This window comes from Cokeromyces recurvatus, assembly GCF_025118155.1.
Source record: "Cokeromyces recurvatus strain NRRL 2243 chromosome Unknown BX663scaffold_8, whole genome shotgun sequence".
Classification (NCBI taxonomy): domain Eukaryota; kingdom Fungi; phylum Mucoromycota; class Mucoromycetes; order Mucorales; family Mucoraceae; genus Cokeromyces; species Cokeromyces recurvatus.
The window spans coordinates 641367-655782 of record NW_026251394.1 but is presented as its reverse complement, the minus strand read 5'-3'; the positions used below and the strand labels follow the sequence as shown (position 1 = coordinate 655782).

General features: G+C 30.4%; 4 protein-coding genes and 1 non-coding gene across 5 annotated transcripts; 4 read left to right on the top strand and 1 right to left on the bottom strand.

The window, feature by feature from the left end:
- The first annotated feature begins 46 nt into the window (after positions 1–46).
- Positions 47–279, top strand: BX663DRAFT_504884 (uncharacterized protein). The gene has a single exon (XM_051526983.1). The coding sequence runs from the start codon at positions 67–69 to the stop codon at positions 223–225; it is 159 nt and encodes a 52-aa protein (XP_051384368.1). The 5' UTR covers positions 47–66; the 3' UTR covers positions 226–279.
- Positions 280–2737: 2458 nt separating this feature from the next.
- Positions 2738–5039, top strand: BX663DRAFT_452151 (heat shock 70 kDa protein). The gene is made up of 2 exons (XM_051523775.1): positions 2738–2865; positions 2966–5039. Exons 1-2 carry the CDS (start codon positions 2757–2759, stop codon positions 4834–4836), a joined length of 1980 nt encoding a protein of 659 aa, XP_051384367.1. The 5' UTR covers positions 2738–2756; the 3' UTR covers positions 4837–5039.
- Positions 5040–5128: 89 nt separating this feature from the next.
- BX663DRAFT_550762 (actin family) lies at positions 5129–6762 on the top strand (the record flags this gene model as incomplete). The annotated part of the gene is made up of 5 exons (XM_051531234.1): positions 5129–5386; positions 5466–5560; positions 5614–5830; positions 5889–6585; positions 6647–6762. The coding sequence occupies 5 exons, from the start codon at positions 5129–5131 to the stop codon at positions 6760–6762; spliced, it is 1383 nt and encodes a 460-aa protein (XP_051384366.1).
- Positions 6763–7704: 942 nt separating this feature from the next.
- BX663DRAFT_432067 (P-loop containing nucleoside triphosphate hydrolase protein) lies at positions 7705–10966 on the top strand (the record flags this gene model as incomplete). Its single annotated transcript, XM_051522902.1, has 7 exons — positions 7705–8111; positions 8158–9041; positions 9121–9423; positions 9541–9698; positions 9758–10272; positions 10348–10425; positions 10480–10966. 7 exons carry the CDS (start codon positions 7705–7707, stop codon positions 10964–10966), a joined length of 2832 nt encoding a protein of 943 aa, XP_051384365.1.
- A 1023-nt stretch (positions 10967–11989) lies between these two features.
- On the bottom strand, positions 11990–12062 carry BX663DRAFT_t60. The gene has a single exon. It is a non-coding gene; the product is annotated as a tRNA-Met (tRNA).
- Positions 12063–14416: the final 2354 nt, after the last annotated feature.

The following is a 14416-nucleotide window of genomic DNA, read 5'->3' as shown; positions in this document are numbered from 1 at the left end:
GTCATGAGGCTCAGGTAAATGACCACGTTTTTCACAGTTAGGGTTAATTGTATTTGTGCCTTCAAAATGTGTATCAGTCTTGTTATCAAGCGAATTGGGCTTTATCTTGTAATCATCAAAACGATCTTTTACTTCCTGACCAACCAAACCAGCACTTTTCGCTCCATTTGGTGCAAGTTCAGCATTTTCCTGAGGAAATTGTTCTTTATCATGAGGCTCTGGTAAATGACCACGTTTTTCACAGTTTGGATTAATTGTATTTGTGCCTTCAAAATGAGTGTCTGTCTTATTATCTTTAGGTGCAGACTGATTAAAAGTGTTTTCTCTATCATTCTTTACTAATACATAATAATAATAAAAAGTTGAAGAGTGCATAAATATTTGCTTTTATGAAAAAATACATATAAATATAGACTACCATTTTCTTTATGCTTTTCTTGTTGCTTTTTTGTGTTGGAGTTTTGTGACTCCTGGGGTAAAGTACCAGGCATAGTTTCATGAACAGGAGATTTATCGCTAGAACTTTGCATATTTAATATCAGTTGAACTAAATAAGTTGGTTATTATATTTAAGAAAAGTTTCCACTATTTATATAGGTATACAAAAAAATTCTTAAACATTTAATCACAATGATATCATTTTATAGAAAAATCTCACATAAAAAAAATATATATACTAACTCAAGTAAAAACATATATAAATAATCTGATAATGCCATAAACTACATGATAGCAAAATAGTATATACAAGTATTCTATCAATCATATTTTCTTATAAATAAAATTGGCATGCTTATAATAGTTTTTATTATATAATATATATCTATATGTGTGTATGTATATGTATATGTATATATATAATAAAAATAAAAAAAAAAAAAAATCTTGCAAGTATGATTCAAGAGTTACTAGTAATGATAATACTAGCTTTTTTTTTTTTAAGTATAATTTTAAGTTTTTGTATATATAAAAAAGACAGCAGGAAAAAAAACCAGTATGACTTCAAATCAATAGCGACTATTCTGTCTAGTAACTCATTTAAGACATGTACTGCCACTCTTGGATTCTTACATAATATTTCAGAATAAGCCCATTTACCCCTAACATATATTCTTTTAATCTTTATCCTTAAAAAAGAAAAGAAAATAGGTTAAACACATAAAACAATCTAGCCTATATAAAAATGATTTATGTACATGTATTTATTTATTTCCTCGAAGAAAAAAAAATGTTACGCTATTTGTTAAAAAATAACGATATTAACGAATGAATAGGTAAACGCTGGAAGAATCACCTTTTTTTTTTCTTTGTACTTCAGTCTAGAAGCAATACGAAAAATGTTTAAAAAGAGCATATAAACTTTTTCTTCTTCTTTTAACTACGTTACTAGAAAAGAATAATTCCTTAACTAATATTGTTGAGTAAAATATAGATCAATAAACTAATAATTTCGAGAATTCAATACTTGTAAGATCATTGGTTTATAATTTCATAATAAAGGATAGGGGCTTCTCATTTAAAAGGACTATTTTTTTTTGTCGTAGTAATGTCAAAAAGAAGTTATTTAAGCTACATATGATTGGGTAGTAAATGTAATCAATTCGGACCTGGATTTTCTCAGGAACTGTGATGAATCTGGTCTCCATATCAACAAGAATCGAGATAATGTCTGGACCCTTAAACATCAACAGTAGTTGAAATTGAGAAAACAAAGACCATCTCACATAATATTATAAGAGTCTCAAGTGTAGCTAAGCTAGAAAGTTTAATCAGTAGAGGCTAAAGGGGCTACTACTGACTATTATCTATTTATTTTAAGGTTAAATGAGGATACCCTGGGAAATATTTAATCTATACATAATTCATACTTAATTATAAATAATGCTCCTTATGCAAAAAACGAGCTGATATTAAAGAAGTTGTTGAAAGGGAAAAAAAAACTGATGATAAATATGTATATTTGCCATCTTATTCCCTTGATTGAAACTCATAAAGTAACTTTGACTAGTTACTAAGATTAAACTTACTTAAAAGACACATGACTCTCAAAGAAATAAATGGTGCAAATCTATATTACCAAAATTTGCAACCAGATTCTACAAATCTATTTTTATTAAACATTCTACATTTCGTTTAAATGATTATTTTTTTTACAAAAAAAAAAATAAAGATTATTAAAGTTTCTTTCTACTAAATATGAGTGATTACAATTCAGAGAAAAGCAATAAAAGAATTTTTCTAAAATTGACATAATGTAAATATCGATATTTCTTAGAAGAAATGACCATTCTGTTGATTGAATAGAAAATTGAATTTTGGTAACTTTTTATTGGATAAAATTATTTTGATAATTGCATTGGTTTTATAGTGACACGTAGCAGAAAATTATCTGTAATTATTTAAAAGCCTTCAAGATAATAAACAAATATTCAAGTTAAAGACATATCAACAATTAATATATTTTTGTTTAATTCATGTTTCTATTTTTATTACTCTTTTATATATTATCATTATTATGATCCCAGTTAATAAATGAACTTAATAATGAATTTGACTTGGGCAAACCTGATTCGGTTAAAAATAAGTGATAGACCATTGAAAAATTATCGGTAAATTAAATTATAATTTCTTAGAGCCAATCAAAGTTTGATACATGGAAGACTTTAAATTTTTTGAATTATTATATATAAAGGACACATATTTACTTTTTTCTTTTTCAAGTTTCTTTTTTTTTTTTCAATTCTTAAGACTATATAATGATGCAAAAACAGGCCACATTATTGGCCCTTTTCGCCATTATCTTTTCATTATTCATTAGTACACCTTTTGTTAATGCTGCTGAAGATAAAGAATCTTATGGAACTGGTAAGTTTAAGAAAAGAAAAAGGAGGGGGGGGAAAGAAGGTTATTTTTATATATGTATATTTATGTATTTTTCTCGTGTTTTTTTTAAAAAAAAAAATAGTAATTGGTATTGATTTGGGTACAACTTATTCTTGTGTTGCTGTCCAAAAGAATGGACGTGTTGAAATTATTGCTAATGATCAAGGTCACCGTATTACTCCTTCCTATGTTGCTTTCACTGATGACGAACGTTTGATTGGTGATGCTGCTAAGAATCAATATTCCGCTAATCCTCAACGTACTGTTTTCGATGCTAAGCGTCTTATTGGTCGTCGTTTTAATGATAAGGAAGTTAAGCAAGATATGAAGCATTTCCCTTTCACAATTGTCAGCAAAAATGGTGCTCCTAATATTAAGGTTGCCGTCAAGGGTGAAGATAAGATTTTCACTCCTGAAGAAATTTCCGGTATGGTTTTGACAAAGATGAAGGAAACTGCTGAAGCTTATCTCGGTAAGCCTGTTACTCATGCTGTTGTTACTGTTCCCGCCTATTTCAATGATGCTCAACGTCAAGCTACAAAGGATGCTGGTACTATTGCTGGCCTTAACATCATTCGTATTCTTAATGAACCTACTGCCGCTGCTATTGCCTATGGTTTGGATAAAACTGATGGTGAAAAGAATGTCCTTGTTTATGACTTGGGTGGTGGTACTTTTGATGTTTCTCTTTTGTCTATTGATGATGGTATCTTTGAAGTCTTGGCTACTGCCGGTGATACCCACTTGGGTGGTGAAGATTTCGATGCTCGTGTCATTGATCACTTTATTAAGGTTTGGAAGAAGAAGAATGATGGTGAAGATATTACTCGTGACCTTAAGGCTATGAGTAAGCTTAAGCGTGAAGTTGAGAATGCTAAACGTGCTCTCTCTTCTCAAATGTCTGTTCGTATTGAAATTGAATCCTTCTATAAGGGTAAGGACTTCTCTGAAACTTTAACTCGTGCCAAGTTTGAAGAACTTAACAATGACTTGTTCCGTAAGACTTTGAAGCCTGTTGAACAAGTTCTTAAGGATGCTGGTTTTACTAAGGATAAGGTTGATGAAATTGTTCTTGTTGGTGGTTCTACTCGTATTCCTAAGGTTCAAAAACTTCTTGAAGATTACTTCAATGGTAAGAAGCCTTCTAAGGGTATTAATCCTGATGAAGCTGTTGCTTATGGTGCTGCTGTTCAAGGTGGTATCCTTTCTGGTGAGGAATCTTCTGATAAAGTCTTGTTGTTGGATGTTAATCCTTTGACTCTTGGTATTGAAACCACTGGTGGTGTCATGACCAAGCTTATCCCTCGTAACACTGTTATTCCTACCAAGAAGTCTCAAATCTTCTCTACTGCTGCTGATAATCAGCCTACCGTTTTAATTCAAGTTTATGAAGGTGAACGTGCTTTAACTAAAGACAACAACCTCCTTGGTAAATTTGAATTGACAGGTATTGCTCCTGCTCCCCGTGGTGTTCCTCAAATTGAAGTTACTTTCGAAATTGATGCCAATGGTATCTTAAAGGTCAGCGCTGCTGATAAGGCTTCTGGTAAATCTGAGTCTATCACTATTACCAACGATAAGGGTCGTCTTTCTGAAGAAGACATTGAACGTATGGTTAGAGAAGCTGAAGAATTTGCCGAAGAAGATAAGGCAGTTCGTGAACGTACTGAAGCCAAGAACAAGTTGGAAAACTACATTTACACTGTTAAGAGTCAATTAAGTGATGATGGTGTTCTTGCTACCAAGATTTCCGCCGAGGATAAGGAAGCTATTGAAGATGCCATTAAGGATAAACTTGCTTGGATTGATGAAAACCCCACTGCTCTTCGTGAAGATTTTGATGAAAAGCGTGAAGAATTAGAATCAGTTATTAACCCTATCACTACAAAGTTATATGCTGATGGTTCTTCTAGCACTGATGATGAACCTTTAAGAGAACATGATGAATTGTAAATTGATTATACACCGTTTTATTTTTAGTTTTATATACTATATCATTTACATACATTTTCATTCTTTAAATAATAATCCCCTTTCATAATATATATATAAATATAAAAGAAATGTTAAAATTAGTTTAAGCTTTGATAACCTTTTATATACATTTATTTATCCATAAAATAAAAAAAAACTTGTTGATTTTTATTACTACCAATATTAAATGTGACGCTTAGTGCTTATTAAAATTGGCTTTTATTACTTGATTTCTATTATCCTTTTTTTTTTTTTTTTGTATTGTTTAATCATGACTACAACTTCAGTTTCATCGGAACCATTATCATCAAATTACTTGTCTAGTTTTTCGTCTTCATCTTCTTTTCATAACTTTACTCGTCGTCATTCAATTTATGGAACAGAAGATAGGGTGGTATTAGATATTGGATCTTTATATATCAAAGTTGGTTTTTCTGGTGAATCTGCTCCTCGACATATAGTTCCTACATGGTCTTATCTAAGACAATATCGAGGAGTGGATGGTGAAGTAATAAGAGCTAATGATGAGGTACTTTTTTTATTTTATTTTTTATTTTTCGTTCCACATTTCTAAATTATTATGTTACATCATCCTTAAATAAATCAAGTTAGGTGAATTATATAGCCTTAACATCATGGCAAAAGGAAATCTAGATGAAATTGAAGAAAGATTAAAAAAATTGTTACATGAAATTTACTTTCGGTAAACTCATTATTAAGTCCACATGAATTAAATAATAACTTGTTATAAATTAGTTTGTTACTTACAGATCCAAAATCACGTAAAGTTATTATATGTGAATCACCATTGACGCCCGTTGTATTGAAACAAATAATTGCCAGATTATTATTTGAACACTTTCAAGTGCATTCAATATCATTTGTTCCTATTCATCTTATGGCTTTACTGACTACAGGCTTAACAACTGGATTAATTATTGACGTAGGTCATCTGGAAACAACAATCCTTCCTGTAAGTAACATATATTTATAATGATTCTGGAGATGGGTTAATAATAAATCATAAACAGATTTATGCTTCTCGACCTTTGATACCCTTTATTTCGACTACACCACTTGCTGGTAAATCCATTACAGTACGATTAAAACAACTTTTGCTCGATTATGGTCGCTTTATTCCACCTTCTAATCTTCATTTATCACTTGCACCACATCAGAGTATACCCGAAAACATCCTGACACCAGAGCTTTTAGAAGATATTAAAACTCGTGTTATTTTTTGTTCACCACTTATGATTGTAAAACAGGCACAAAGCGATGGAGATCTTGCTTCAAAAATAGAATCTTACAAGAATTTCAGTAGTGCTACTGATTTATATTATCCTATTATACTAAAAGAAGGTACAAAAGCGACACTATCAATACCTGGTTGGATTCGCGAAAGAGCAGTAGAGGTATTATTTGAAGGTGACGATGATGAACCTAGTATAACTCAATGCATAATGGAAGCTTTATTAAAACTTCAACCTGATTTACGAAAACCTTTAATTTCATCTATGCTTCTTATTGGTGGGATCTCTCTTTTACCAGGATTTCAATCAAGATTAAAGCAAGAATTGTTACGCATCATGAGAGATCCCTTAGATTATGAAAAAAGACGTTACGAATCGCTTTTACGTTTACATAAATCGATCAAGTTTATTGATAACTCTGAAGAAAAAGGTTCAGGCCGAGTATTTATGAATAATGTTAGAGGCTGGGTTGGAGGTATTATTAACGTATATAGATAGATAGATAGAAAAGAGAATTTATATTATTTCTTATTTAGGTTCTTTAGTTGGTTCTCTTAAGCTATCCGGTGAAGAAATTCTTAGAGATAAGTTTACAGGGACTGTAACAGATTGGTCTATAGGCAATTGGAGTCATTCATCAGATAATAAATAAATATTATTACGTAATCTGTAAACATATGAAAGTGTAATACAATAAAGGCGTGGGGATAAGCTTGAATTCATTTCGGTTATTTAATTTGAATTATGTTCATTCCTAAAATTAATATACCCCACTTCTAAACATATTATTCTTTTCTTTTCTTGCTTTTTTTATTTTATTTTATTTCTTGAATCAAAAGACTTACCTTAATCAATGCCAGCAGTAACAGCACAACTAAAGTTAATCTCGGAAAAGGAAGATCAATATGTTACAGTTACTAACGATTTATGGAAAAACATTGTACCTGCAGATTATACCAAAGGTAAACTCAAAATGACAATTTTGATCAAATAAGAGGATTAACTTGCTTGAAAACATTTAGAATTTATTGTAGTATCAATCACTATTCCTAGTCTGATTGCGCCTTTACCTATTTCTGACGATAATATTAAACCCACTTTATCTTCAATTTTAGTTCATTGTAAACCAACCAAACAAGGAGTAAAAATATGTGAAAAAGAAAATTGCGCATAAGTGTATTTATTTATTTTATTTATTTTTTTTTTAGGAGGGTAAAAAAAGATTATACGCAAGCTGTCATTTAATAAAATCTATTTATGGACAAAATGCTTTGTCTCGTTTGGATGATGATGAAGGTGAAGATGATGAAGAAGAAAACTCATCTTTTCTTGTTCAAATTAGACCAGTTGAATTAATTGAATTAAACGAAATAATCATTGGTGCTTTAAATGAAAAATCTTATAAATTTGCTCAAAAGGGTAACTAAAAATATATGCATGTTATATATACAAGTAAAACGGTTAATTAAAAAAAAAATGAAATCGTTCATTAGATCAAGATGTTTTGATTAAGTTATTCATTAAGGATTTACCACAAATTATTCGTAGTTCAGGGAAATACGACTTTAATGATGGATTTTCATACGAGGTTTTAATGACAAGTCCAGTACAGCAAGGATATATTATCTCAAATGATCGTACAAGAGTATTAACTATCGATTCATCAGATACTAATAAGGACAGTAAAGATAAAATTACAGAAGAAATATCTAATCTTTCAACCTCTACGACGGCCTTTAATATATTAACTTCACCTACTATACCTGATGTGATTGAGCCAAAAGAGTTCAATGTTCAAATATTAAAACAACAATGGCCAGAGTGTCGTGTATATCCTTTTCCAAATAAAACAGATGATAACGAAAACCGGGTTTTTGTTGATATTAAAGATTTGGCACAATGTGGTGTATTCAGTGGTGATTGGGTATTAGTAAGTGGAAACAATCCTAAAAAATCAAGGCTGTGTCGTATATATGGTGTAGATATTGTTTCTGAGACTAAGTAAGTTATCTTATGTTGTTAATTATAGGCTTGCTAAAAAAAAAAGGTTTAATATTAGAAATATAGTATATATCCCGCCTGCATTATATTTTAACCTTGATTTGCCACTTCCACCTATATCAGTTGAGAACGTTAAGATAACTATTACAAGAGTAAACGATTCTCCCTTTGATGGTCCATCTATAGCACAAGCTGTAACCATTGCTCGTATCGCCTCTCCAGCGTCTATGGATAAAGCTTTACAATCAGCTTTTCTTGAATCATTGAAACTATGGTTTGAAGCAAAAGAACGTATTGTATGCAAAGGAGATATCATTACTATTTGCCTTAATGAAGATAGCGCACGTATGAAACCTCAAGATGATGAGTTTAACTTGACCATTATTCCTCAATGTAAGCCTACAACTCTTGCTTACTTTAAAGTAACACGGCTAGATTCAGATGATGAAGGCACTAAAATTCATCCTCATTACTTTGGATTTGGTCGTCGTATTGTTCCTAGTAAAACACAAATGATCCAAACAGGCGTCGAATATTCACGTATACCTATAGGCCATATCTCATATTACTATAATCTTAGTGAGAAATTACCCTTAGTTAGATCAAACTCTGCTGCATTCAAACAACTGTATGAATTAGTTTCTTCTTCTCTTCATCCTCTGGGTCGTGACTTTAAATTATCATGCAATGTCTTATTCCATGGACCACGAGGTGGAGGAAAGACAACTTTAGTTAGAGAAGTAACTGAAAGCCTCGGTATTCATTTATTTGAATTCTCAATATATGATATCATTTCAGATACAGATGCTAAAACAGAAATTCATCTGCGTGCGAAATTTGATAAGGCCACTGCATTAGCACCTTGTGTTGTCTTAGTTAGACATATGGAAGGATTAGCAAAAAAAAGTGCTGTAATTGAATCTGGTCAAGGTAAATGGATAATATAAAAGAATGTTAGGGGATTATATTCAATATATTATTATTATTATTATCATTATTTCTGTAAAAGAGCCCTTGTTAGCTACAGTTCTTCAAGAGTGTATCAAGAATGTGAATTCTGCTCATGCAACAACAGGCTATCCTGTTATGGTGGTTGCCACTACAGGTGATGTTGATGCACTGCCTTCGAGTGTTTTATCATGCTTTAGATATGAAATTTCAATGGGTGCACCTGATGAAAAAACTCGTCTACAAATACTTTCTAATTTACTTCATGAAAGCCCTTTAGCACCCGATGTTTTTCTTCCAAGTTTAGCAACACAGACAGCTGCATTAGTAGCTAAAGATTTGGTTGATTTGGTTAGTCGGGCAGGTGTATCATCACTTCAGCGTATTAACCGTACGATGTAGGTTTTTATTATTACTTTTTAAAAGAAATGCTTTTAATAAGATCATATGTTTTTTAGTCATTGTAAAATAGAAGAAGCAGAGGATCAAGAAAATAGTTCATCAGAAATAACCTCAAATGTAGACAATATAAAAGCGCTTGATATTCAAGCTGCTGGCATTGTACTGACTGCTGCTGATTTTGAAGCTGCATTAGGAGAAGCTAGAGCAAGTTATTCTGATTCTATAGGTGCACCAAAGGTAAGTCAGATTAAAATTTCTTTTTTTTTTTTTTTTTTTCTTAAATATAGTTTATATAGATTCCTTCCGTAACTTGGGATGATGTAGGTGGAATGGCACATATTAAAGATGATATCCTTGATACGATTCAATTACCTTTAGAACATCCAGAACTATTTGGAGCTGGTCTCAAAAAACGTAGTGGTATTCTCCTTTACGGTCCTCCTGGAACTGGAAAAACATTACTTGCAAAAGCAATAGCTACATCTTGCTCTCTGAATTTCTTCTCTGTTAAGGGTCCTGAATTACTTAATATGTATATTGGTGAATCAGAGGCTAATGTTCGTCGTGTATTTCAACGTGCTCGTGATGCTAAGCCATGCGTTATATTTTTTGATGAATTAGATTCAGTTGCTCCTAAGCGTGGTGAAAAAGGTGATTCTGGAGGTGTAATGGACCGTATTGTTAGCCAGTTATTAGCAGAATTAGATGGTATGTCAGAAAGTGATGAAGGTTCTGGTGCTGGTGACGTTTTTGTTATTGGTGCAACAAACAGACCAGATTTATTAGACCCTGCATTATTACGTCCTGGAAGGTATTTTTATTATTATTATTATTACTTTTATTTTTTTTTCTTTTTTAAGGGATAGATTAACATCCTTGATTTTAGATTTGATAAACTTCTTTATCTTGGTGTAAGTGAAGATCATGAATCACAACTTCGTATTATTGAAGCATTAACAAGAAAGTAAGTAAGAAAAAAAATCGCTAATTTTAAACATAAACTTATAATTCTTTAAAGGTTCCGGCTTCATCCAAATTTAGATCTTCGTAGAGTTGCTGAACGTTGTCCTTTCCACTATACAGGTGCTGATTTTTATGCTTTATGCTCTGATGCCATGTTGAAGGCAATGACACGTGTTGCTGATTCTATTGAGAGCAAGGTTAAAAAATTGAATGAGGAAAAGCGTATTGACCTTCCTCAACCAATAACAGCACAATACTATTTATCCCACTTAGTAACGCCTGACGAAATTATTGTCCAAGTAGAAGAAGCAGATTTTGTAAAAGCCTTGGAAGAGCTAATTCCAAGTGTCTCTGCTACGGAACTCAAACACTATTCTAAGGTTAGAGAAAGATTTGAAAAGACTAAAGACGAAGATGAAATAGACAAAGTAATTACCAAAGAAGAAAAAATAGAACAAATGATTGGAAATTATAATGAAAAAAAAGAAGAGAACGTAAAGGCTGCTCTAAAGAGAAGAAAAGGAAAGCAACGAGCCGAATAGCTTTAGATCATTGCTGTTTTAGAATATTTTATTTTTAAAAACAAAATAGAAAAAAGAGGATACAAAAGTTGATTATATTAATTAACATATTCTAAGAGAGATGCTCTTAGAAATTATGAAATTTACTTTTTTTTTTTTTTATTCAATATTTCCTGTAGCTATTATATGATATATTATACAATTATAAAGCCTATTTAATACTATACTATTTTTATACCAATGGTATTATTTAATTTAATGATAAGTTTTTTTGGGTTTAAAAGAAAAGATGTATAATAACGTTTCTAATCTATAGTATTTTCTGGTTTTGTGTTATATTTTTCTACTACTGTCATATCTGATAGAAGTTCACATTAATATATATATATAATTACTGAATAACACTACAAATGATGAAACTTTAAGCTGTTAAATATCCCTTTTTTTTTCTCTTAGTTTGAATATAAAAATCAACTTTTAATGAAATAGAGCAATATTAATCATTCTAGTTGATTACAAATACTTATGCTGCATTGTAATTATTATAAATATAACAAATTACAAAGTAAAAAGTTTTTCTTCCGGCTTCCATTTTTTTTATATAATTAAAAGGATAACTTAGTACTGTTGAATCACTACGCTTAAACTGAATCCCTTTGTTGTGCTTAACATTTGATGTCAAAGTATTTTTTAATATGAGTAGGATGATGCATATTATATTTAATAAAGAGAACAAAGATATTTTTTTTTTTTATATTATATTAGTATCTATAATTTATATGCCACATTAAGTTATAACCATTATTTCTTGGTTGTACTATACCCTCACAACTGTTTAAACATTGGACTAAATAATAACATTGCATCACTTGGAAATAATTTAACTAATTTACTTTAATAAAAATAATAAAATCATCATTTTTCCACTTATAAATAATAACCCAATATTTATAGTGTTTAACTACATCTGCAACAGTAAGCGACAAAATAAAAATCGTGGTTATTGTTATCCCACATTATTATATATAAAAAACGAAAAAATAATAGCATCAGTCCGTTTCGATCAGACGACCTCAGGGTTATGAGCCCTGCGCGCTTCCTACTGCGCCATGATGCTATTTGTTGTTTTCGGTTCTATTATATTTTATATGTGTATAATGCAATATTTTTTGCCCGTGCCGGACATTAAATTTCCGAGAATGTGCGGTTCGTACTGGTGTCATTTTGGTTTATGTAATTTCTTCTATCTGACCAATGTTAAATTATATGATTTTTAATTTGTTATGTTTTTATTACAGCGTTTTCTTCGAATTTATTCAATAAAAATGACATTATGTATGTTTTGACAGCAAAAAGTTAAAGAAAGAGAAAAAGACAAAAGACAAGTCTGTGAAAACTTCGTGTAGTTTTTTTATTAAGAAAATAATACAAAAATTGTACAGGGAAAAATTATGTGAAAAAGTAAAGGGTTATTTATATGTTTTTGCAAGGTAAGTGATATTAATAGAACTATGATTTGGATAAGCAAATATTGCTATAATAAAGCATTAGTCATAAATATTTTCTCCGAATAATTCTGCCTACAATAAGATCTATTTTTATTCTTTTCTGCCTGAGCTGTCGCTGTTACTAAAAATATTAAATTATTGTTTCTGGGGTAAGCGACGCGTCAATATTAATTCACAGTGAATATGTCAGCTATAGCAATACCAATTATTTATATGCTACTATTATTATTATCCTATAAGATATTATTACATAACAATATTTATCTTATAGCTATCTATATATAATATGTATGACTTATAAATAATTATGTAATTGAATATAACAGTCATAATCCTATTGAATTATTATTATTACATAATATAATGTATATAATTATTTTTAATGCTCGAATACTCAAACAATGACTATTATCAAAACTGAGAGTAGAATGAATATTATGCTGTGAAGCGCGATATATTAGTTTTATTTGAATAACCTCTTTATTATATAATAAATGATGGTTTATTTCTATTAACTTAATTATAAAGGCTACTACAATCACAACAATGTATAGTTGATTTAATAATAAACATCTCATTTAATTTGCAGATAAGTATGATATAATCTTCAATTAGCAGACACTTATATTATAAAAGGGAGTTTATGGTTAAGATATATGGTATACTTTTTATATATAATATTTTCTAAAGCTAGTTTATGATACATTATGCAAGGAAATAAAATTGATTGATATAAAGTTTATTCAATACAGAGATAGCTTAATATGTATAATTCCATGTAAATGATATTGTTGATTATTATCTAATACAATATAGAGCTTATTTATTATTCTATTTTATATTTCAAAAGATAATCTTGGGCAATATAATTATATTTAAAAGTTAACATAGTAAGCTGGAATGGTATGGGTTACTGTCATAGGCCGACTTATAGTGTTATATTTCTTGATTAAACATGCAGATCATAAATTTATTCAAGGAATTCTATCTATATTCTCCTGAAACTTTCTTGATCCACTCTATCAAATATTATTAAAGCTTCTAAGATTTCATTATCTATAACATATCTTATTCAGTCGTAACTAACACTTTTCTGATTCACATCTTATCTCAGACCTCTTTAACAATTCTTATAAATACCCCATCAATTTAAATTCAAATAATATATATATTCTAATAAAAAGACAAAAAAATGTCAACGACGATGGATCTATTCTTACATCTCGTGTGATGATGCCCTGCTGATTTAATAACACCAGCACTAGAAGAAGGATTAAATCTACTGATAAAAACTCATTTAGAAGGACATCGTGATGCTCAAGCTATGGTAACAGCTTTACATAGTGAATAAATTCATTAAACAAAACTTAAAGAAGATACTCTTGACACAGTAAAAAACTGTCCCGATTGTCAAAACATGGATATCATCCATTAAAATCAATTTATGCTAGTGCTCCATAGGATCATATTTGTATTGACGCCGCTGGACCCTATAACAATATCTTTACAAGGAAATAACTATATCCTTCTAGTTGTTGGTGTATTTACTAGATTTTGTGTACTTGGGACAATCCCTGATAAATTATCCTTAACAATAGCACTTACGAAAAGAAATACACTATCTATCTCTAATGGGAAGACCTAAAATTATCCAAAGCAATAATGGTACAGAATACGTAAATGAAATAGTACGACTTTATATTAAACACTCTGGTATTGACCATCGGCTTGTAACAAGCTATCATCCTCATGCAAATAGTATAGTTGAACGCTGGGTGTCTAAAAAAACAAAGTCCATCATCTATAAACGTTTACACTGTCAAAAGAAAAACTCAAGGTGGAAGCTATGTATTGGTTGATGGTACAGGTCCACTCTTACCAAGAGATGTACCTCCTTCCCATATTAAAGTGATATCGCGTGAAGTTAAATCGGTCAATACTGAAACTGATACTTATGAAGTTG

What these genes read in the sequence shown, in the direction of transcription:
- BX663DRAFT_504884 (XM_051526983.1), top strand. Translation starts at nt 67, where the DNA reads ATGTGTATCAGTCTTGTTATCAAGCGAATTGGGCTTTATCTTGTAATC.
- BX663DRAFT_452151 (XM_051523775.1), top strand. Translation starts at nt 2,757, where the DNA reads ATGATGCAAAAACAGGCCACATTATTGGCCCTTTTCGCCATTATCTTT. An exon ending in TAAAGAATCTTATGGAACTG is followed by an intron (nt 2,866 to 2,965) that starts GTAAGTTTAAGA and finishes AAAAAAAAATAG; the next exon opens with TAATTGGTATTGATTTGGGT.